The sequence below is a fragment of the Diabrotica virgifera genome, chromosome 5 (assembly GCF_917563875.1).
Source record: "Diabrotica virgifera virgifera chromosome 5, PGI_DIABVI_V3a".
Taxonomy (NCBI): domain Eukaryota; kingdom Metazoa; phylum Arthropoda; class Insecta; order Coleoptera; family Chrysomelidae; genus Diabrotica; species Diabrotica virgifera.
The window spans coordinates 208,757,579-208,783,327 of record NC_065447.1 but is presented as its reverse complement, the minus strand read 5'-3'; the positions used below and the strand labels follow the sequence as shown (position 1 = coordinate 208,783,327).

At 34.1% G+C, this 25,749-nt stretch overlaps 1 protein-coding gene across 5 annotated transcripts in view; it reads right to left on the bottom strand.

The window, feature by feature from the left end:
• LOC114336805 (tyrosine-protein phosphatase 10D) overlaps positions 1-25,749 on the bottom strand; it is a 365,560-nt gene that overhangs the window by 69,003 nt on the left and 270,808 nt on the right. For all 5 annotated transcript variants that reach the window (XR_007698102.1, XR_007698103.1, XM_050650569.1 and 2 more), the window contains exons 4-5: positions 18,061-18,436; positions 7,306-7,493 (exon numbers count right to left, since the gene is read on the bottom strand). Coding sequence is in view for 3 of the 5 variants with exons in the window: in XM_050650569.1 (XP_050506526.1) it covers positions 7,306-7,493; positions 18,061-18,436 (564 nt within the window). In the remaining 2 variants the exon portion in view is untranslated. The remainder of the gene's footprint in view (positions 1-7,305; positions 7,494-18,060; positions 18,437-25,749) is intronic.

The window sequence follows — 25,749 nt, the reverse complement described above, 5'->3', positions numbered from 1 at the left end:
GTATATCATATAATTAGGGTTATTAAAGTAAATGCGACAGGCAAAATAGGTTTTAGATGTCAGCATGATGTCCATGTTATTGATATGAAGGTTTTGACTTCTTGGGCATGTTGAGTTAGTCCGCTGGAATTCGGGTGTCACCTTGAGGAATTTGTGATTTGGATTTTGAATATACATAGTAGCAATCACCATAGTCAAAAGTTTGTACATTATATTCATTTATTCAATGAATCCTTTCATCATTTATTTCAGCTCGAACACATCCCCTTTAGTTTCGTGTAACGTCTGGCTATTGGGTTGCTGCGCACTTGTGCTAGGTAGTGGCTGCTGTTTATTTGATGTTATTTGTGCGTATGTCAAGCTGAGTTGCAGAGCCGTAACTACCATTGGGGCAACTGGGCCAGTGACCCGGGGCCCCGGCCAAGGGGGGCCCCGCAGAAGTACCCGTTTGGTTGGCCGTGTATAGATTTTAACGAAGAAAATAAAAATATGTATTTTAAAAGCCGATCCCAATGAAACATTTTCAAATGACACAATTTTAAAAAGACCTTACAGGGGCACCCTAGACCTCAACATAAAGTTTTAATTTTTCACTGGGGAAATTAGTTTTTTCCACTAAAATGCAATTGAACAGAACAGGAGCCCCTGAGGCTGAGGACTGAGCTAAGCTGGGGCCCTCGAGACCTTAACATTAAAATTTTAATTATTACTTAGGAAATTAGTTATTCCGGCGTAATAAAACCGTTTATTTTCTTCTTTCATTGCTTGTATTTGAATTGTTTGTTTCTATAGAGCCTTTTCTTGTCTTTCTGTTCATAATTTATTTCTTGTTGTGATTTGAAAGACAAATTACCTTTTACATTGTTCGGCTACACTATAGGTTTGTAATCGCTTTATACTGCCTATAGGCAATGTAACGTGCTTGTAATCGCGTTATACTGCCTATATACAATATAACGCGATTACAAACCTACGTTGTCGCCGAACAATGTAATTAACATTATAGCATGTTTTTATCGCCAACCGTCACTAAAGTCATTCATTATTGTACTCATTTGCCCTCATTTGCGGCAGTAAAGTAACACTTTATTGTACTGAAAGAAGAATTTTACTTTACCTGCGGTTAATCAAATTAACCAAGATTGAATGTAAGTGGTCGATGGCAGTAATCGAATGGCGAGTATTTGAGTGGACTTACAATTTATTTACTTTAATTATTAAAAATACTGTACGCAATTTGCGATATTATCAATTAAATTTATGTCAAAAAGGGAAATTCTGTAGTATTTTGTAATTATATTCATATAAAATAAATTAAAACTATACCGATTTAGTAATTATTCAATATTGATAACTCTCGATTAAAAATCGAAAGCGGCCATCTTGCAAGTTATCTGTCATCACTGTCATGAAATTATTATGACGTCATCATCATCATCATTCTCTTTGCCTTATCCCTATGCGGGGTCGGCTTCCCTAATTTCATTTCTCCACACAATTCTATCCTGGGTCATATCAATATTAATCCCCTTTACCAACATGTCCTGCCTAATCGTCTCCCCCCACGTCTTCTTTGGTCTTCCTCTTCTACTCCTTCCAGGAATCTGCACTTCAGCTACTCTTCGTATTGGATGATTAACGTCTCGACGTTGAACAGGACCACCATCTCAACCTATGCTCTCTCATTTTGGCATCAATTGGTGCCACACCTAGACTTCCCCTAATATACTCATTTTTAATTTTATCCTTTCTTGTCACTCCACTCATCCATCTAAGCATTCTCATCTCCGCCACATGCATTCGTTGTTCCTCTTTCTTTTTCACTGCCCAATATTCAGTTCCGTACATCATAGCTGGCCTTATGGCTGTTTTATAGAATTTTCCTTTCAGCTTCATTGGAACTTTTCTGTCACACAACATACAACTCGCTTCCTTCCACTTCATCCATCCAGCCCTAATTCTACTGCATGCATCTCCATCTATTTCCCCATTACTCTGTAATACCGATCCCAGGTACTTAAAACTATTGCTTTTTAACAATCAGTTCACCATCTTTAAATGAACATTCCAAATACTCTGTCTTTGTCCTACTAAGTTTTAAACCTTTTTCCTCCAGAGCTCGTGTCCACTGTTCCAGTTTTTGTTCTAAGTCTCTTTCACTATTTCCTACTATGAAATTATTATGACGTCTAAAATTTAAAAAGTTCTTAAATTGTAAATTGCGAGTAAGTGTTAAAACCAATATCAAATTATGTTGGCAAATATTATTTTATATCAATAAAACATATCTTAACCGATTGTCAAATATACCAGCAAACGAGAAGTAAACTCAACCTTCCCATGGACATATATCTGAGCTTCTTAGAGACAATACAAATATCAACAATATACCGTTTTTAACGGAAATAGGAATCAAAGACATTTAATTGTATCACAAATTTTTCAGGTATACTTTTTGTTAGTACATATGTATTTAAGTATTTACTTAATATTACAATCTCTTTTTATGTTTAATATGTATTTTCCATTGTTGTCGTTTATAACCCCAGTGGTTCGGACGACATTAAATTTAAAAAATATATGTTGGCGATAAAATTTTGTATGCACCACGTCAGTAAAGACTCCTTATCGAACTCGTCTGTTACTCGCCTCGCTCGCTACTCTCGCTCTTCTCGTAATATCAGACTCGTTCGATAAAGAGTCACTTTACTGACTTGGTACATAAATAACTATTATGTAATCAGAATAGATTTTATATTGATGGTACTTGCAAAATTATGTAGCTTAAAATAAGGTGATTTCAAAACTTTTTTGTGTTGGTCAACTAAAATAGCAATATGTAAATACAAGAAACTGCAATTATGGAATGCATTAAAATCCCCCCGCTGGGGGGTAAACCCCCAGACTCCCCAATAACGGGCCCCCGATCACGTTTGCCCCGGGGCCCCCAACATCGTACTTACAGCCCTGCTGAGTTGTATATACTATTCAGTTTTAATATTGTTCGAGTTAGTTTGCTTTGATCGTAGTGCCAGCTAGGTCGCAATGCTATCTTTTTTTGTTGTAAATCCTTTATATAATATTGAACAGCCCTTTAGGTGGCTGAATGATTGCCTTCCCAGAGTATGCAGTTCACGTTAGGTAACCTTAAATTTTTTGGGCAATGTTCTGTCACGTGGTCTCCGGTGCACTTGACAAAGTGTGCACTGTGATTGCAGTATTTCTTAGTATGTTGGAATCTTTGGTATGTAGTGCATGCTTTTATTGTTTGGTGCTGATTTAAGATTAAAAAAAATATGAGCAGTGGCTTTTTAGTTCTGTTGTGATTGATAATTCTCTCTCATATGCGCTACATCCCAAGTCGGACCCTGGCCTCCCGCAGCATTTGCCTCCAAGTATCTCTGACCATGTTTGCTCTCCCCCAGTTATCCACCATCAATAGCTCTTTATTATCGATTCTCACTTCATCTTTCCACCTCTCCCTTGGTCCTCCTACTGTCCGACGTCCCACCAAAGTTTCGCTAGGTATTCTACTAGGTGTTTTATTATTATTCAGTGCCAATTTTCTTCTATAGATTTATTTATATTGGCAACATTGACTGAGTAGTGTGTGTTTTTCGACAGTCTAGGCTACGGAAGGTAGGTACATTGTTATTTTAGCTTATATTTAGTTATATGCATGGAATTTGATGTTCTTGTCTGTTAGGGCTTTAGTTAACAGCGCTACAGGCCTTGTAGGCCTACGGCTCTAGGGCTTTTGTCATTATCCTTGATTTTCCAACGCATTTGGTTGGAACTTGACTTGGTCTCAATTAATAACTTTTATTTTGTAGCTTTTTTGGCGATTTCGTCTAGCAGTTCAACTGCAGGAGCATGGGCACCCATGCACATGGGCAGGGGGGCCGTGCCCCCCCCCTAGCTTTTTGGGTGCTGTAAACTATATATGGTTATCCAAAGTATACAAAATATAATGTGCAACATCTTCACGTCTGCCCCCTCCGCCCCTGAAAATTTTTATATGGGCGCCCGTGTGCAGGAGTGATGGCTCTTTAAATCCACTGATAAATATATTTCGCGGATTTTGGTTTTTCAGTAAGATCTTCCTCTGGATTGCTGTCGTTTTCACTCTCTTAATCATTATGTAAACCTGATATCTGTTAGAAGTAGTGGTTGGTAGAAATAGTAGAATTGGAATTTAATCAATAATCATTTACCTTCGTCGATTTACACCGCAGAAAGAGAAGAGAACACATAGAAAAAGAACTCCAAGAAATTGAAGAATTAAATAAACCAACAGAGATCAGAAAATTCTACCAAAAACTTAACAAAAGCAGAAAAGAATTTAAACCAAGAACAATGATGTGCAGAGACAAAGAAGGAGATATAGTAACTCAACAGAGTGAAATACTGCAAAGATGGACTGAATTCTTCAAAGAAAAGTTTGAACAAAACGGAGATCCACTATACGATGAAATTATACTGGATCAAACGGATACCAGAGAAACAACCCCCCCTTCAGTAGCTGAAATGCAAGAAGCAGTTACCAGACTGAAAAACAACAAGTCACCCGGATTGGACAACATTAGCGCATAATTAATAAAAGAAGGCGGAGACTCCCTATTGAATGCGATACGCGAACTTATAGTGAACATATGGAATAATAAACAACTGCCACAAGACTGGAATACCGGAGTAATCATTCCACTACATAAAAAGGGAGATCAGCTTCAATGTAAAAACTACCGGGCAATAACGCTACTGACTGTGGCATATAAAATACTGTCAAATATTGTATATGAGTGATTGAGACCATATGCGGAACAAATAGTTGGGGGATATCAATGCGGTTTCTGCAGGCAGAAGTCCACAATAGATCAGATCTTCGTTTTAAGACAAATCTTGGAAAATACTAGTGAATTTAATATAGAAACACATCATCTCTTCATTGACTTGAGAGTGCCTATGATAGTATTCATCGAGAATTTCTGATCAACGCCCTGAAAGAGTTAAATATTCCAACTCATCTCATTGATATAGTAAAAGAAACGCTTAAAATACAAAGCAGGGTTCGAATTCAAAACGCACTAACAGATACAATCCATGTTAGAACGGGCGTACGACAGGGAGATGCCCTATCCTGTACTCTATTCAACATCACATTAGAGAAAATAATTAGAGAGTCAAAAGTCAACACCAGAGGAACAATAATAGCAGAAAGTGTACAAATATTGGCATTTGCAGATAATGTTGATATCATAGCTAGAAGCAAAAGAGAAATGATAGAAGCATTTAATGCTATAGAAAGAGCGGCACAAAACAGTGGCCTAAATATTAATAAAATAAAAACCAAATACATGAAGGCCAGCAAATCGACAGGCCAAAGAAACCTACAGAATCTGACAATAGGAGACTATAACATCGAAAGCGTAAAAATTTTTACATATCTAGGTTCACTAGTTACCGCAGATAACAATGTCAGCGAAGAAGTTAAGAGAAGAATACATATTGCTAATAAAACATATAATGGACTCATTAAACATCTAAGATCTAACAACATCACGACAAAAACCAAATGCAAAATATACAAAACCCTGATAAAACCGGTCCTTATATATGGATCAGAGACATGGACACTATCGAAAAGCGATGAGAACTTATTAGGTACGTTTTAACGAAAAATCCTTACACTTATATAAGGGGGTGAAAGAAAATGGCGCAGAAGATATAATTTTGAACCATACGCAGCATACAACGAACCCGACGTCATAACATCCATAAAGATCGGACGTCTGCGCTGGATGGGCCATGTTGAACGAATGTTGGAGACCGAAACACCAAAACATATAATAAAGCAAACACCAGTAGGGAGAAGGTCAAAGGGAAGACCCAAACTTAGATACATGGAACAAGATCTGAAAACACTTGAGATTACCCACTGGAAGAACAAAGCAAGGAACAGAACAGAATGGCGGAAAATCCTAGAACAAGCCAGGACCCAAAAAGGGTTGTTGAGCTACTGATGATGATGATGATTTATTTACATTCGTCTATTTCACAGTTCTTTATCGGAACTATTTCTGCTCCTACTTCTATTTGCATCTACTTCCCATTTCTTTGGTTTCGTATATGTGTATATTGATTGAGGTTTGTAGGTTGTTGAGTTAATTGTTGTTTGTATGGTATAGGTACCTATAGAGGAGAAATTTGATATGTTATCTTGTAACTATTGTCGATCAGTGAGAATCTGTGACTGTGCAAATTGCGTTGCTTCAGGTACATACTGTCCTGTTTGTGTCATGGTAGGTTGCATCATATCTCTAGTTATTTATGCATTATATAAATAACCTCTTGTTTGTTGACGCATTTTTGCCATTATTTCCTGAACTATTGGCTTATTTTTACTTGTTTGGTTTTTTTATTAACAGCACAATCAATTAACACTATCGCTAGAGGCAAACGATGTTTACGCTTCGATATTCAAACAGATAATGCAATTTAATTCAATTACGCTTAATGGTTGTGTATGCATATACATACTTTTATTATAAAGTACTGTATACTGAATAGGTACATTTTTTTCTTCTTTTATGGCCTTTGGGAACTGCGCCAATTTAGCCAGCAACACTTCTTAAAATCAACGCCGAATAATAGGTACCTATATTAAAAGATGGAAAAGCGCCAGACCTGGATAAACTACCAGCCAATTCTTAAACGGACAGTGGTAAACAATTCGATATGTTTGACTTAGGTACAGCTGCGGTCACTGAATAGTTTACACCTTCATTTTTACATTGTGATACTGTTGGCCCATTGAGTTCAGCTGGCCCCGCTGCTAGCATTCCGTGAGGGTCCCTTGTCTAGAGTTACAGATGAAGACCGTAACGACAATGAGGGCGAATAACGGAAGTGGCAGCCCAGGCGGATGTCGAAGTAGAGAAGCATATAGGCAGCGTCTATTCCAGAATGAGTGGCTGCAAACAGCGTCTGTCCTCAGGTTAGTGGCGGTTGAACTCACAACAGTAAAGATCATGGAGAACCACGCTCAGCCGTCAAAAACTAAATATTAGAACAAATTATTTTTGGCAAAATGTTTGATTATGTACATCATTTTGTCGCTCAGTAATAATGCTTAGAAAAGAACCAAATTTAAAGATTTCGACATATGCTTCACTAATACTTAAACAAACAAAAATTCAAACAAATTGTATTACCATAGTCACCAAAACTCAGACAGGCTCATCAAAAATGTTTCCCTTAGGCAATCCTAATGGTATAATATGTAATAAAAAAATTATTAATACTTACTTAATGTAACATCAGCACTGACAGGCCAAGAAGTGACTTTTCCAGAAACGGTTTTCACAACAACGGAATAGGTCTTTCCCGGTTCTAAATTATCCTTGAATTCCCAAAATGTAGGATCTTCTTTTGATCTTGGAACAGGAGGAGGTTTTCGTACAGTGCCCAAGGAGACTTGATACTTGTCAAATTCACTGAAAGTAAGATAATTAGTAGGTCATGCTGTATGTTCTTATAAAAAAGCAAGATATAAATCTTTAAATAAAATAAATGTTCAAGTTATTTAATAATGCAATAATAAAGAAGCAAGCGAACAGTAGATAAATAATGGGAATTGGAAGAATCCATAATATATTTAATGAAAGAAAACAATTGGGGCACACCACTTGTTTTCTGTGGTACGAGCATATATGCAGGATGGAGGAAAGTAGATTAGCCAAAATTATTTTATGAGCGAAGAAGAATGAAAACAAAAAGAGGAAAGACCAAAGAAAACCTGGGCACAGAGGATATATCAGATCGGAAAGAAAATTGATACAAGAAATAAAACAATTATCAATGGTCCGAAAAATGGAAAGAAAACTGGAGGAATAAAAGAATAGCTATAAATAGTTTCGACACCTTTAATAGGGCATAAAAAGAAGGTTAAAGAAGAAATTCTACTGCAGAATTGGTTTATGACAAAATCTTTTCCTGGCGAAAAATTACAAATCTGGCATAATTGCTAAGAAGTATTGTAGGCTATAAAAATTGCCAACGCAATCAATTGTACCCTATATAATAAACCAGATGGGAAGGTGAATGAAAAATACGACAAATGGTTAATTAAAAATCTTGATAGTACTATCACTGGAACACTGAATATTTTTCTTCATACTATACCTACTTAAATAAAGTTAACATACCAAAAATTATTAAGAATATCAAAAAACTGATTATTCCAGAGTGTATTGAGTATTCAATAACTTTCACAACATTGATATGACATAAGGAAATATTTATTTTTAATATTTTTTATGTAAATACAAAAGCCAATATTTTTATTACTTTTTTATTGTTAACTGTAGATTTATGACAAACTACCAATAAAATTAGCAAAATTATGGTGGGGTTTCCATTACATTTAATAAAATATTGTTTCATTAAAAATCAAGGCCACAAAAGAGGCCGTATACTAAAGAAAAACGTAGGTATTAACAGGGACATACGATAAATATAGACTTTTTGAAGCAATATGCACATTGAGCTCGACGATCGGGCGATCGACTCGCTATGAAGAGCAATTTCCTCTTTCACTTTATAACCAATTCTGTTTGTTTACTGGCGGATTGATACATCTATTGAAGATCACTCATCTTTTGCGCCGTCGTTCGATACTTCTACCAATTAGTGATTTATCTCTTTGCTATTTTGACCATACGTGTCTCTCCTATTCTGGTTATGTGGTTATTCCATTCTTTTTTTTTTCTATTTAGTATTCATTCGTGTATACACTGCACGTTAAATTTTCTTCTAATGTCTGCAGTCCTCTGTCGACTTCTCAGCGTATTTCCTGTATTTCTTCTCAGTGCTCTCATCTCTGCCGTTTCCAGTAGTCTTTGTGTTGTGCAGCGGCGTAACAGAGGGCCCCGCAGCATGAAGCTTGCGGGGGGGGGGGCAATCGCTTAAGGGCCCCATCTTGTCATCTGATATTATGTAAAAATCTGTTATTCCTATATTATTTTTACGTTGTCTGTTTAAATTTAAAAACGTAAAAATTTCTAACTATGTAGGCGTATTTGCCAAGTGAATCATCTCATAATATCTAGAAACTTAATCCCTTCCGGCCTACCGAAATTTTATGGCAGCGACAATAAACTATATAATGTTTTGTACGTGACTATTGAAAGATATTAGAATTGCAATTTGCCGAATTTAAGGACAATATTTTTAAATCTAAAAATGGGTTTTCTTTCTCTCTGTTCTTTACCTACTTTTAGTATTTCGATACAATATTATCGCCAGTAATTTCATATTGGTTGTTTGCATTGAATGTTATTTATGTTTGTGTTGTTTTACGGTTATAGTTGCATCAGTTTGGTACTCATTTATTTAACAATTATTGACGACTTGTCTTGTGTAATCATTGGACAATCTCTCAACTGATAAACGGTAAGATAAGGAAATTATAACACTTACGCTTTAGAGGAGTCAATGTAGAAAAACTTGCATAGTTTCGGTTTCGGAAAAAATCAAACAAGCTTATATTTTTCTAAAACATTTTTTGTTAGTTTATATATCTTATCTTAAAGTGAAAAGTTCTACTCACAGATGCCTCTAATTGTTTATTAATTCTTTAAACAATAAAACTGTTTTATATTAAATAATTTTAAAGGGTATCGGTGAATTCATCATTTTACTTTGTTCAAAACTGTATCTATTTGCTTTTTGTTATGCTGAATTCGAATATGTCATTAAATCAGGGCCATAAGTACGATGTTGGTGGCCCCGAGGTAAACGTGATCTGGGGGCCCCCTACCGGGGGTCTGGGGTTAATCACCCAGCAGAAGGAGTCCGGGAAAATTGATATTTAACCACTTGAAAACGGATTTTAATGTACTCCATGACTGAAGTTTACTGTACCTACCGACATATTGCTATTTTAGTTGACCAACACAAAAAAAAATTTGAAATCACATTATTTTAAGCTAAATATTTACCATCAATATAACATCTTTTCTGTTTTCATAAAAAATATACTACATATAATGTTACTTACATTCTTCGGCTATAATGTAGGTTTTTAATCGCGCTATATTGCCTATAATAGGCAGTATAACGCGATTAAAATCGCGGGGCCCCCTTCGCCGGGGGCCCCGAGGCACTGCCCCGGTTGCCCCAATGGTAGTTACAGCCCTGTCAGACATTACAATTTGAAAATTGAAAATAAATTTTTTTGAGCACTTATACAGTATGTCTGCGTGGCTTCGAACCATATGGGAAACATTTTTAATATCAATTTTACGAAAAAAGTTATTCTTCATGAAATGCTCTGAATGTTCTTAAATCTGAGATACAAAATAAGCCAGTTAAACCATTAGATATCAAAGCTTATCAATTTTATACGAGGTAAGTCAAAAAATAGGAATTTAACTCAAGGATAAAGTACTTTTATATTTAACAATATACGATTTTAATTTTAATATGTAATTACATCCTTGTAAATAAAAAATTGATTTTTCCAAATATTTCTCAAATTACCGATAACCAACATATCATTTTAGTACAATTATAATAACTATTTTATTATTAATTTTTTAATTTTACGAAAAAATTCTTCTCAGATTCTTTATAAAAAGCTCTGCATTATCTCAAAACGAAGATTCAATCGTAATATATCACATTTTACCAACTTTATACGAGGTATGTCGAAAAATATGAATTTCTCTCTAAGAGTTAAGTACCTTTATAATTCAAAATATTTCAACTGGAATGATATAATTGCATATTTAAACAAAGTTTTTAATTGCGAACAACTTTTTATAATAAAATTTTTCAATATTGTAAAATATAAAGGTGTATAGGTACTATTGAGCGAAATTAATATTTTTTGATATACCTCGTATAAAATCAATAAAATTTAATATCTGATTATTGCAACTTAGGTTTTATACCATGCAGAGCATTTTATGAAGAATAAATAACTTTTTTTCGTAATATAGATACGTAATAAAAAAGTTTCCCATAGGTTCCAAGCTACGCAAACACCCTGTATAAGAAATCAAGAAAGAATTGTTTTAACATTTACTATTTTTAAAGCTGGTTATTAAATGTATTGTAGGTAAGTTGTACAGAAAACAACAAAAGAAGTTGTTTATTTGGAATGGGTTTGTATACCAATAAAGATGAGAAATGTAAGTTGTTATGAACAGTGAATGATAACGCTAACACAAAAAAGTTTTTGTTAAATAAGTCGCTATTTAGTAATAGGTCTGGATCCCGCGTATGAAAAAAAAGTTGATTAATAGCAAGCTGAAAATTTGTTAATAGCTTAAGGGTGTCTAGTCGGACAAACTTTGATATATGGGAACACTGAAACAGGGGAAGTTTTAATTGTGGAACAGGTTAAAAATTTGGAACGGTCAGACCACGAAAACGGCACATGTATTTTGTCCGACACAACAGACTTAAACTCTCCGAACAGAGATTAAACTCTCATGCAAAAATCAGACTGCTATTTATCACCAAATGGGCGTTTTAATGAGTGGAGCATGTAGAATATGTCAAATGACAGGAATTATGACAGGTGATAAATAGCAGTCTGATATTTGCATGAGAGTTTAATCCCTGTTCGGAGAGTGTAAGTCTGTTCTGTCGGACAAAATAAATGTGCCGTTTTCGTGGTCTGACCGTTCCAAATTTTTAACCTGTTCCACAATTAAAACTGCCCCTGTTTCAGTGTTTCCATATATCAAAGTTTATCCGACTAGACACCCTTAAGCTATTAACAAATTTTCAGCTTACTATTAATCAATTTTTTTTTCATACGCGGGATCCAGACCTATAATTGTTTAACGAGAGATTAGTCGCGCTCACTTCTGTCACGTAAGCAGTAGCGCGTAGAACAAAATCTAGCAATACGGATTTAAAACAAATTTCAATTTTATAATATTTTTGTTTGCTTGTTATGTTAAAAATATCTATTTCTAACAATTTTAAAACTAATTGGTTCCCACCAAAGCCATAAATTCCACAAACAAAATAAAAATTAAATTAAAAAAAATCCTACGCATTACTACAATCTTCTTCGAGGCACTTACAAGTGGAAAGTTATGTTGCAAAATTTTTCAATAAGTTTTCACGGAAAATGATAAAAAGTTGGATTTTTTCTAACGGCGCGACCGCTCCCGGGTTAAAAGGGGCCCCATTTCAAATTCTGCGGGGGGGCCCGACGCAGTTTGTTACGCCACTGGTGCTGTGGCTGTGTCGGATATTGTTTCTGATGCATATGGCATTACTGGTCTTACACTGGCTTATAAATTCTTGGACATGATTTGGTGTTTTGAATTTGATAAGTACCTTAGCTAATACTGGTACCTCTGAATGTGAATTTGGTTTGAGCCTCACGTCAAGTTTTTTCACAAAATTAAAAAATCTTGTGAGATATTTTGAACTAGAGCAAAGAAGTATCTTACTGATATTTCGTATATTACATTAAAATTATTTCTTTAAAATACCTTATAGATCGATAGAAAATATTTTAGTACAATACTACGTTTATTTAATTTCAATGTCAACACTGCCGATGCTGCCAACTTGATGGCATCTACAGTTGTTTACGAAATAGTTAGCAACATTTGTTTGTAGCATCGAGTTGTGTTTTGTTTTCTGAGTGTTTCCTGCGTCATAATGTCATCAAGACGGTGTAAAAAATAGTCCTGATATATTTTATTACCTGTTTGGTGATTTAACGATAGCAAAGCTTATCACTATTGGTGATCAGAACAAACCTTTAGCTCCACACACAGTATGCTTTCACTATGTCGATCTACTGACAAAAAGGACAAAAGGTACATGTAGCTCTTTACTCTTCGACATTTCTCTGGTATGGAGGGAACCAAAAAACCATGGAGACCTCATTCCTCTTCCCCATTCCTCCACATTTTCTTCACATAATCCAATAGCAATCATCAGATGAAAGGTGAAACGAAAAAATCGATGAAGACGACTTCAATTCTGATAAAGACCAACTTCAAAGTTTATCTAAGATAAAATTGAATTAATTAGTGAGAGACTTGGGCCTGTCGAAAGATGATACATAAGGATCGCGACTGATATACCACATTTTCGTGGTACAGGCATCGTGAAAAAGAGTTCGCGGAATATTTCTCTCAAGAGGGTTCACTGGTGTACTGTCATAATATTCCCGAAGTAGTCATGAAACTGGAAGCTGACAACTACGATTCCACAGCATAGCATTATTTATTGATTCTTCCAAGAGAAGTTTGAGGCTTCTTGGAGAGGACTCGAGGCATTCGAGATGTGGTGTTACAGGCGCATTTTGAGAATTTCGTGGGTGGATCGTGTGACTAATGTTGAGGTTCTACGTAGAATAGGCAAGGAATGCGAGATTATTAACACAATCAAAGAGCGCAAACTGGAATATCTTGGCCATGTTATGAGGAATGAACAGAGATATGGCTTGTTGCAACTCATTCTTCAGGGCAAGGTATTTGGAAAGAGAGGACCAGGGAGAAGAAGAATATCTTGGCTTCAAAACCTGAGAAAGTGGTTTAATACATCGACAACCGGACTGTTCAGAATAGCAGCAAGCAAAGTTAGGATAACCATGCTGATCGGCAACATCCGGAACGGATAGGCACCTTAAGAAGAAGAAGAAGAGAAGTCTGAAGAGTTTCTTGTTGCACAATGGTAATACTTATGCCTCCGAGCCTGTTGGTGACTCGGTGCATCTCAAAGAAACGTATAAGAACTTTCAGCTGTTGCTAAATAAAATAAAGTATAGCGAATATTGTTTGTTACGGCGTTAAATGAACAAGATGACTGCTTGAAATACCTCTGCTACTTTCCTGCACTTTCTAAAGCTAAAGATAAAGAAGGAATTTTTGTATGTCCTCAAATTCCAACCTTAAACTCGGACAGATTGTTTCAGATCCAGGATGAATCTGAAGTATGGAGTTCTTTCGTAGAAGTCATAGATAGTTTCCTTAGAAACAAGTCTCCAAACTACAAAGAAATTATAGTCAACATGGTCAAAATTTATAAAAAAAACAATGGGATAGAATATGAGCGTCAAACTACACTTTCTGGATTCCCACGTTGACTACTTTCCCGAAAATCTTGGGAGTTGTCAGTGAGTAACAGGGCGTGAGGGTCCATCAACACAATAAAGGAGATGAAGAGACGTTATCAAGGAAGATGGGATATTAGAATGGTGGCTGATTACTGTTGGAGCTTGATCAAAAATCCGTAAAAAGAAAACTACAAAACGCAGTTTTCACGGAGAGAACGATTTTATTAAAAAAAAAAAAATTAAAGCACTTATGGGAGTGCCGACAGAAGTGAAAACTTCTTATAGTATCTAAATTACGAGCTCAATGTTTTTCCCCATCCAAAAAGAAGTGCTATCCTATAATATATACGCGTTGCGTACGTTCTATGCTATTTATGTATACATATACATAATATATATACATACGAAATTTAGTTCGGCAAAGTGATGACGGTCGCAAACACAATACTTTTTCCCTATCTAAAAAGTGCAAAACGCCTCTAAAAAAGTTTTCACTTCACAAATTTATTTCGTCGAAGCAATGACGGTCGCTAATTTAATACTTTTTCCCCATCGAAAAAGTGCAAAACGTCCCTAAAGCAGTTTTCACTTCAAAAATTAGTTCGTCGGCGCAATGACGGTCGCTAATTCAATACTTTTTCCCCATCTAAAAAGGGCACAACGTCCCTAAAGGAAGTTTTCACTTCAAAAATTTATTTTCGTCGAAGCAATGACGGTCGCTAATTCAATACTTTTTCCCCATTTAAAACGGGCAAAACGTTCCTAAGAAAGTTTTCACTTCAAAACATTATTTCGTCGAAGCAATGACGGTCGCGATGACGGTCGCTAATTCAATACTTTTTCCCCATCCAAAAAGTGCACAACCGCCATAAAGAAGTTTTCACTTCAAAAATGTATTTCGTCGAAGCAATGACGGTCGGGATGACGGTCGCTAATTAAATACTTTTTCCCCATCTAAAAAGTGCACAACGTTTCTACAGAAGTTTTCACTTCAAAAAATTATTTCGCCGAAACGATGACGGTCGCTAATTCAACACTTCTTCCCCATTTAAAAAGGGCAAAACGTCCCTAAGAAAGTTTTCACTTCAAAACAATATTTCGTCGAAGTAATGACGGTCGCGATGACGGTCACTAATTCAATACTTCTTCCCCATCTAAAAAGTGCACAACGTCCCTAAAGAAGTGTTCACTTCAAAAATGTATTTCGTCAAAGTAATGACGGTCGCTAATTCAATATTTTTCCCCATCTAAAAAGTGCACAACGTCCCTAAAGAAGTTTTCACAATAATATTACTATTATTATACGTAGATTATAATAATATACGTACACACTTTATTTCGTCAAAGCGATGACGGTCGCGATGACATGACGGTCGCGAAATCAATCCTTTTTCCCCATCTCAAAATAGATTGTACATTTATTTTAAATTTAAATACTTCTACACAATTTATAACATACACATAATAATTATACGTACAAAATTTATTTCGCCGAAGAGATGACGGTCGCGAAATAAATCCTTTTTCCCCATCCTAAAATAGGTTTTACATTTATTTTAAATTTAAATACTTCTATACAATTTATATAAACCTACACATAATATATGTATTATGTACAAAATTTATTTCGCCGAAGCGATGACGGTCGCAATGATGGTCGCGAAATCAATCCTTTTTCCCCATCCTAAAATATGTTTTACATTTTTTTTAAATTAAAATACCTCTACACAATTTATATATACACGCACATAATATATAACATAAGCGACGACGGTCGCGATGACGGTCGATGACGGTCGCGAATTCAATGCTTTTGCCCCTATCCAAAAAATGCACAACGTCCCTAAAGAAGTTTTCACTTCAAAAAACCAACGATTGTCTAACGTAGATTATGGGTCTAGGACGCTTCATCGCCGCCCTTTCGATGACGCCAATTCATCGCCGGCCGATTCATCGCCAGCCAGTTAATCGCTAACTGATTTATTTCCGAATTTCCGACCAATTTTCGACAGCTACATTAATTTAGTATTTATTTTTAATATTCATTAGGAATTCAAGGAAATGATCTAACCTACACTACATAAATTTGAACATTATGTGTATATTTCTACAAAGGCCATTCAACACTACAAATTTAGTACTATTTAGTATAAAATTTAGGGGAAGTAGAAGTAGCACAGTAAATATAATAATATTTGTTATCTTTTTAATTGTCATAAGTTTTGAACTGAATTTAACGTCGTGTCGTGTCATCTCCCATAATACAAAATCAACTCACTAACTGGCGATTAAATGGACGGCGATGAAATGGACTGGCGATGAACCGGCGGCATCGAAAAGGCAGCGATGAACCGGCGGCGATGAAGCGTCCCATTCCGTAGATCATACTGCATTGATTTTTTATGAAAAACTCAATTTTGTAGTGTAATTTTCTATTAAATATAGTTTCAATATTTTCTCAGGATTTTTGGCAGTTTCTATAAAACATTTCAAACACACTTTCCCTGAAAACCTGATGTGTTGGAAAACCTAACAAACTTGAAACACTTTTTCATGAAAAAAAAACGTGTGTTTGTATAAATCTATTAAACGAAAGGGTGCATGGGACTGGACGAGCAGATATGTTGGCAAAACAAGCCTCGAGAGAAATCTTTGAAGGCCCAGTACCTTTCTGTGGCATCACTAAAACGGTACACGACAATTAGACCGAAAGCAGTAGACCGAACTCATTAGACCAAAAAGCACTTTACCGAAACCTCACTAGACCGAACAGCCGAACAGCATTAAATCGAAATGGTACATAAATTAATAAAGATTGCAGTAAATTATGCTAAGATTTTGAAGCACTGCAGAGAGAACAGGGTTTGAACGAACTAAGAATAGAACAATAAGTATTTAGCTGGCGAACAACCACCCACGAGCCAGAAAAAATACAGAGATTCTGCTGACAGAATAAAACGCCTCGTCGGTAACTTTGATGTTCATGGTAAGATACTTAATTACTCAAGGGGAATTGCACATAACTTTAATTTTTAGTATTCAATTTTTAGTACTGTACATAGTAAATAAAAAAAATAAACAAAAAACAAAGCAAAAAACAACTTCTAAACTATTTTTAGTATTTAATTTTTAGTATTGTACATAATAAATAAAAAATAAACCAAAAACAAATAAAAACAAAAAATAAACAAAAACAAAGCAAAAAAGAACCTCTAAAGTCGCCAGTACTTTGTTCTGCCAGTCCTAAGCCTGGATACTGGATAAAGGGTGAACCGAGGTTGATGTCAGTCTTGCTCAGATTACAATCCTGTTTGAGCATTAGGCTCAAGGCATTAGGTCATTATGTACCTAATGCTTTTCGGATACGTATTGTTCGGTCTAGTGAGGTTTCGGTAAAGTGCTTTTCGGTCTAATGAGTTCGGTCTACTGCTTTCGGTCTAATGATTTCGGCCTCTTTACAGTAAACCCACTAAAACTGCTACGAAAAATAGGTTCAGAAATGGCTGATAAGGAATCATTAAAAGAAATGGGGAGCCACTCAACAGCAAATCCAGACTAAAAAGTAATCAAGAATAGTGATAAAAAACGCTCGAACAATCGAACAACTCTCAAACGAGAGCTCAAAAGGAAAAAATAAATAAAAAATGCAATGAAAGATCAAAAGGGTTACAGGACATTGCCGTTTAAAAAACCACCTATACAAAAAAGGTAAGGTGAAGGAACAATGGTGCAGTAAGTGCGAAATGGAAGAAGAGACCTCTTTCACAGTGAAGAATTCACTGGTAAACTGTGGTTTGCGCCAGAAGAGATCCTAAAACTACCAAAAAGAAAACTTTTTTCCACAGAACTTATTAGAGTTTAAGAAAGAAAACAAGGTATTATACCAAGGCCTTACGACCAACTGCCAGAGCCTAACAAGTCTCGCCTGATTTAAGAAGAAGAAGAACTTATTAAACAAACATTCTTACCTTTTGCCGCTTGGAGGATCCCAATGGACAATAAACGAATGCGAGGTAATTTTATCCTTCTCAAAATATATCCTCTGCGGCTTCAAGGGTACTGTTCGATATTGAGCAGTGGTCGGAGTGGAAATTTCGTCTTCTGACATCGTCTGAACGGAAATATTATAAGCTCTACCTGGAATCAATCCTTTAAAAGCTGCCTGAGCAGGACCAGGAGGTTCTCCCTCCTTTTCTACGTACAAGACGCTGTCGTTTGCATCTGGAGGATCGATGGAGACCTTGTAGTGGGAATATATAGCTGCTGGGTAAGGGGGCTGCCATAGAACCAGTAAGGTTGTTTCGTTTCTGAACCATACTATGAATTTCCCAGGTGTGTTGGGTTCTAAAATAAGTGTAATAGATTAATACTGGTTTACTAAATGAATCAAATAGTTTATGTAGTTCATAGTAGCATAATTAAATTAATTAAATATAATTAATAGTCCGTTCTTTAATGGTAAACTATTGCAAAACCTCTAAATTTTAAAGAACCGCTTGGATTGACATGAAATTTGGCATACACATAGCTAACAAGTCAAAGAAAAAAAGTGATATTGTGCCGATATGTGCTTTTGCCCTGGGGGTGCTTTTCACCCCCTCTTGGGGGTGAAAAAATATTCGTCCAAAGAAAGTCAGGAAATGGATAAACTGGCTAATTTTAAGTAACTTTTGTTCTATAGAGTTTTTTCCCTAAGTCAATACTTTTCGAGTTATTTGGCAGTCAATATGTTCATTTTTTCAACAAAATAACCACGCTTTTAGACGGTTTTTCGCAAATAACTCAAATAGTAAGTATTTTCTCGAAAAAACATTCTTAGCAAAAATATAGCCTGTAAAAAATTTAAAAAAATGGTGTATATATCACGTCTCTACACCTAGTACAAGCAGCGTTATAGCTAATGAAAAATAGGTTCATATTCGTCAAATTCCAAATGAAATACTTTAACGTGAAATAACCAAAAATGCAGCACATTTCGGGGAAAACTCATTACAACTTATTTAAAGTGTTTAAAAAAAGCTTCATTTTTGTCTTATAAAAAAAATTTCTAGCATCAAAATTAAACAAGTTACGCTCAAAATAAAGTTAGTCCCTTTTGGTATTGGTAAAAAAATCGAGAAAATCACCCCCTAATTAGTATCTTAAATGAACTTAATCGTTACGACTTCACAAGTTTCTTGACTCGTGTATATATTGTTTATATGATCTATAAGTTTCATTGGTTCAAAGTCCTTATTATTGAAAGGGCTATAGTTAAAGGGGTTGAACGAGTCACTGATCACGAATGTATGCAAATTTCGAAACACCAAATCTTAATCAATTTTTGTCTAACAGAAAAACAAAAAAATACATGATATTCAGAAAAGCAAATCTGACTTTTTTTGTTTTTCGAGATTTTTGTTATCTCTAACAATTTTTAAGTTATTTTGAAAAAAAGCATATTTTTCAAAATTTAACTTTTTAAAAATTTTACTTTGAAACCAATTTTTTCACAAATAAGTACTTTGAATCGATGAAACTTACATATCATATAAACACAACATAAGTAAAATAATTTGTGGAGCGGTAACGATTAATTTCATTTAAGTTGCTAATTAGGGGGTGGTCTTCCCGATTTTCTTTTGCAAAAACAAAAGGGACCAACTTTATTTTGAGCGTAACTTGCTTAAATTTAACGCTAGAAACTTTTTGTAAAAACAGAAATAAACCTTTTTTTAAACACTTTAAAAAAGTTATAACTGGTTTTCCCCAAAAAGTGCTTAATTTTTTGGATATTTCACGTCGAAATATTCTATTTGAAATTTGGTGAATATGAATCTATTTTTCATTGGCTATAACTCTGGTTCTACGAGATCCAGAGACCTAACGCGTACACCATTTTTTTTTTACTTTTTTATAGGCTATATTTTTGCTAAGAACGTTTTTTTCGACAAAATACTTACTTTTTGAGTTATTTGCGAAAAACCGTCTAAAGATGTGGTTATTTTGTTGAAAAATGAACATATTTACTCGCAAATAACTAGTAGTGTTGACTTGGCGAAAAAGCTCTATGGAACAAAAGTTACTTAAAATTAGTCAGTTTACCCATTTCCGGACTTATTTTGGACATATATTTTTTCACCCCTAAGAAGGGGTGAAAGTCACCCCCACGGTAAAAGCACACATCGGCACAATATCACTTTTTTTCTTTGACATGTAAGCTATACATATGCCAAATTTCACGTCAATCCAAGCGGTTCTTTAAAATTTAGAGCAAAAACCGTGAAAGAATGGACTATAAATCGTTAAATATAATCTGTTTCTTTGTCAAACTCTGCATACTTATTAATGAATATCAAAATATTAGAATATTAGAGTGAAGACACAGAGATGAAAAACACAATATAGAACGATTGCCAATGAGATAGACTGATGACATCAAACATATCACAAATATGGATATTATCAGACAAGAGTAAATAAGATTGAAATAATTGGAGGATTATTTTTATATCTGGAGCATTAAATTTGTATGATAACGTATACCTAGTATAGTAATGATGGTAACGATACATTAAATTCCAATTTTATAAATACATATATTGAAATTCGATGCCTAAAAGTGTAAGGATGAGAAAAGACAAGTTAATAATCTCATTTAAGATTAAAAAAAAAACAATTATCAAATATGTGTCTTGTCTATAATACTCTTGCATAATCTGAAGAACTGTTTAGAATAGCATTCGGTAAATGTATGTAACAAAAGCGAATATATTTACGGTACCGCCTGTATGTTTGAAAGTTCATTATTCTATTTTTTGGGGGGTCAATAGTAGTGTAAATTTAAAATCGCGACTGAATACCGCCGCGCGCTTGCCGCCATCTTAAATTTAAAGAAGAACCGTTTTTGTTCAATATTTCCGTCATTTTCAACTTTGACAAAAATGGTCTGAACTGAAATTATTGCCAAATGCAATTTTATACAATTTAATTTTTTCGTGCGGACGATATTTTCCGAATTAAGAGGAAAAATAGTGACAAAGCATAATTATTGAATTATCTAGTTTATTATTTAACTGTTTATTACATTCACATTAAAATGGAGAGAATTATATTTTATACAACTTTGATACTTTTCATATTTTTTGCTAAAATCAATATTTAAGGTCGTACTTATGCGGTGAATGCGCGAGTGCCAGGGCCGGATTTAAGGGGGGCAGACGCCCGGGGCACACACATTCCGGGGCCCCCACAAAGCTCCGAACGTAAAAAATCAGCACATTATTCACATCGAATAATTTTTGTCAATCAATTAAATGTGATAGTTGCTTGGAAGCTTTCACTTCTGTTGAAAAGTTTCTCATATTTTTGTCAAATCACGGTCATAAAAGAAGATATATTTATAGACCAGGGCGCATCTGTAAAAATATTAGTACATTTGGACGTTGAGAGGTGACTCAAATTTTTTTGCAGAAATTGCTTGAAAATAACTCAAATAATAATATTTGAGTTATCCTCCCTCTCAAAAAGGTCCGGAACATTGTTTAAATAATCAAAATGTCAAAAAATGAAGGAAAAATTCGATTTTTTTCTTCGTTTTTTGATTATAACTTTAAGAGTATTCATTTCGGAGAAAAGTTGTATTGACATAAAAGTTGTGTAATTAAATTTCCTACAATATAGAGTTGGTTGAAAATTTAAAAAATAGTCACCCTTGTTGCAAAATAGCAATAATTGGGAAAAAACTATACAAAAACAAGTATTCGTATTTTACGTTTTTCAACCATTTATGCTAAACTTAGGACCTTCAAATTTCACCCAGAAAAACTATATAATACAGTTAAACAATACTGTAAATTTCATTAAGATCGGTTCAATAGATTTTGCAATCCAGCTTTCACAAAAAAATTCATTTTTTCAAACTGTTACAGGACTGAAAATAAAGCAGATAGCAAGTTGAAATTTTTTTCGCTTATAGAAGTGTACTGTACCTTTCATTTGCAATTTGCAAAACTAAAATCGATTAACCACCACGGCGTCAGGAATTTTTTTAAATAAACATTAATTATTGGTGTTGCGCGCAGGACACCGGATAGTTTTCTCTGATTGGGCATTCCAGTGACCTTTGATAATTATTGATACATTTTAATTTTTATTACATTTCGATATAAATAAATAAATGTGTTTATTGCAAAATAAAAACACATACTCTATCCTTTGAAATAACACTTTTTTTTTAGCAAAAATTTTCTTTGTTCATATATTTTAACTTGAGAATAAAAGTTTATTATTTTTAAACATATACAATTGTTTAAACAATATTTCACAAACAATAATAAAATTAGTTTGATTTTTGTGGAATTAAAATATTAAAATACAACAAAATATAGAGTAAGAAAATAATATATTAGATGAAGATTGGAAGAAATTTTGGTGGAAATCAACTTCATGTGAATCGAACACCACTGTCCTGCGCGTAGCACCAATAATTAATGTCTATTTAAAAAAATTCCTGACGCCGTGGTAGTTAATCGATTTTAATTTTGCAAATTGCAAATGAAAGGTACAGTACACTTCTATAGACAAAAAAAATTCAACTTGCTATCTGCTTTATTTTCAGTCCTGTAACATTTTGAAAAAATGAATTGTTTTTGCGAAAGCTGGATTGCAAAATTTATTTTGCAAAATCTATTGAACCGCTCTTAATGAAATTCACAGTATTGTTTTACTTTATCATAAAGTTTTTCTGGGTGAAATATGAAGGTCATAAGTGTAGTATAAATGGTTGAAAAACGTAAAATGCAAATACTTGTTTTTGTATGTTTTTTTTTCGCAATTATTGCTATTTTGCAACAAGGGTGACTATTTTTTCAACTTTTAACTAATTCTATATTGTAGGAAATTTAATTACGCAACTTTTATGTCAGTACGTCTTTTATGGGAAATGAATACTTTTAAAGTTATAATCAAAAAACTAAGAAAAAAATCGAATTTTTCCTTCATTTTTTGACATTTTAATTATTTAAACAATGTTCCGGACCTTTTTGAGAGGGAGGATAACTCAAATATTATTATTTGAGTTATTTTCAAGCAATTTATGCAAGAAAATTTGAGTCACCTCTCAACGTCCATCTCAAAACAGATGGGCCCTGGACTATTAATTATCTAATGATATTCTTGCAAAAACATGATATCGATTTGAAAAATTGCAGGGGAGAGTCCTACGACAACGCGTCAGCTGAGTGGAAAATACAATGTTGTTCAGGCTAAAATTAGAGAATATCATTGTGGATACCGTGTGCCATCCACTCTCTAAATTTAGTTGCAAAAGTTGTAGCTGAGTGTTGTTCTCCTGCCATAGCATTCTTTGATTTCTAAGAAGAACTATGTATTTTTCACTTCCTCTACATATATGTAGATAAAACTTGTTAATCGGATGTTTAAAAGGTGCATCTTTAAGCGAGAGCAACGCTGACCGTGGCAGAAATATAATTGTTCCTAAAAGTAAATACTACTAGAAGTAATACTGGTCATCTAGAAGTGATGCAGTGAAAGCACTAGTTAAAATTTCAGAATACGATCAGCAACAATTTAAAACTCATAGCGATGCAAATGGTTTATCTAATCGAATGTGTTTACTGGAAACGGGAATATTTGCAATATATATTTTGAAATATCAGAGAGGACAAACAGCACAAGTCGTATTCTCCAAGATCCAAATACTGACCTTAATTCAGGAGTGACAGCACTTAGATCACATCAATTTATATTCTTTTAAGGAATATTCGACTGACTCCACCGAATTATGGAACATCTCCAGAGACTGAACTGACAACATCAGAGATATTTAGGACTCAAAATTTTACTGTTATAGATCAGTTCAGTTCCTCTTTAAGTCAGAGGCTTTCTGCATATCCATTCCAATTTTGGGTTTTTACATCATTTGGAAAATTTAATTCCCAATGAAGTTGAAACTCACTCACTGAAGCTTACCGACATCTACAGCAATGATTTAGATGAAAACCTAGGTGTCGAACTGGTACAATTTGTAGAATTTTTCAATTCATTTAATGAGAACATCGGCTCATTAAAGTAAAGAACTTCAAATGTACCGACTGCCGAAAGAAAAAAAAAACGTGAAAGATGCGTTTCCAAACGATGAGGTGACACTTTATTTATATGTATTTAGTTCTGATGCTAACTAATTGCATTGGAGAGAGATGATTCTCAAAACTTAAGTTTATTAAAAATAGACTTCGGTATATGATGGGCCAGGAGCGTTTGCATAATCTCTCTATAATGAGTATTGAAAACGATGTCTTAAAGCAATTAGACATGCCCGACATAATAAAGGAATTTTTAATTAAAAAATCTCGAAAAGTACCCGAAACTTTAACCATATTACTATGTTTATTTTTCACGGTGAGCTTGAAACATGTTATTATCTAATTTATGATATCTTCAACTATTTTTGTTGGAATATCTTCTACAACTCAAAAGTAAACAATACAAGACAAAATTTAAATCCGCTAAGCGTCCCTTTTTGAAAAAAAATGATTTTTTCTAAAAAAAAATATAAATTTCAGAAATTTCTGAAGAATTTCTTGAACCCTCCCGCATATCCTCCACTCTCTGCATTTTTTTTTAATTTTCCAACTAGTGGATAAAAGAAAAAAAATTAGATATGTATTTACTTATACAGGGTGGGCCAAAGAAAAGAGTTCACCTCGATATTTGGCAGTAGTTATTAGATTTTAAGGAAATGCCGAAACAGGTCGATTTTTATTTTTAAATTACAATTTTTTGATATATATTTCATACTAGTGACGTCATCCACCTGAGCATGATGACGTAATCGATGATTTTTTAAATGGGAATAGGGGTCGTGTGGTAGCTCATTTGAAAGGGTGTTCAATTTTTTATTCAATAATATAAACAATAATATCATCATTTATAAAGGGTGGCCAAAAAAATTATTTTTGAATTAAATTAATTGACACAAAAAGAAGAATGTATGTAATTTATTTAACTCAAAATACATTTTATTGCTGTCAGAAAATAAAAAAAAAATGTTTATTGGGCAAATAAACATTATAAACATTGCTTTTCACTTAAATTAAATGTTAAAACTGTCACAAGAGGTAGGTTGTTTGTGATTTAATTTAAAAGCGAAAAAAAAATGTTTATTTGTGAAATAAACATTTTTTTCTATTTTTTGATTGCAGTACAATGTATTTTGAGTTCAATAAATTAAAAGTAAATTCTTCTTTTTGCGTCAATTAATTAATTTAAAAAATATTTTTTCGGTCGCCCTGCATAAATAATGATATTGATGTTTATATTACTGAATAGAGAATTGAATATCCTTTCAAAAGAGCTACCACACGACCCCTATTCCCATTTAAAAAATCGTCGATTACGTCATCACGCTCTTATGGATGACGTCACTAGTATGAAATATATGCGAAAAAATTGCAATATAAAAATAAAAATCTACCTCTTCAGGCATTTCCTTAAAATCGAATAACTACTGCCAAATATAGAGGTGGACTCTTTTCTTTGGCCCACCCTGTATTTATTATTGCTGTGTTCATGTACTATTAATATAGAAGTTTGAATAAACGTTTCTTTCATTTTGAAAACGATTACAACGATAGTTATTGCAAAATATTGATGTA